Here is a 277-nt window from a genome sequence, read left to right as displayed (position 1 = left end):
GTCCATGAACACACCAGCAGGAGCAGACAGCAGAGGAGGAGACGCGCCATGGCTAGGGGCGCAGGAGACGCGGGTTTGTGAGAGATCAATGCGTAAAATCCAAACAGGGTCCAAGAAAAGACAAGAGGAGTAGCTGAAAAATGTGTTCCGACTCCGTTGGAATAAAACAAGTATGAAAAGTCAGAGCAGTCAGTGCCGTGGTTTGGCTGTGAGCTAGGGAAGCGCTGGTGTTCTCGGGATCTGCACCAGGACTGAACTCTGGACTGGAGCTCCTCCG

General features: G+C 53.4%; 1 protein-coding gene across 1 annotated transcript in view; it reads right to left on the bottom strand.

Moving 5' to 3' along the window:
* dlc (deltaC) overlaps positions 1-277 on the bottom strand; it is a 6,409-nt gene extending 6,132 nt beyond the window's left edge. Inside the window, exon 1 of the mRNA XM_008309574.2 lies at positions 1-277. Within this exon, the coding sequence (XP_008307796.2) occupies positions 1-50 (50 nt within the window). The 5' untranslated portion in view covers positions 51-277.

The sequence above is a fragment of the Cynoglossus semilaevis genome, chromosome 4, assembly GCF_000523025.1.
Source record: "Cynoglossus semilaevis isolate Cse_v1.0 chromosome 4, Cse_v1.0, whole genome shotgun sequence".
Lineage (NCBI taxonomy): Eukaryota > Metazoa > Chordata > Actinopteri > Pleuronectiformes > Cynoglossidae > Cynoglossus > Cynoglossus semilaevis.
This window is presented reverse-complemented; position numbering and strand designations above follow the sequence as displayed.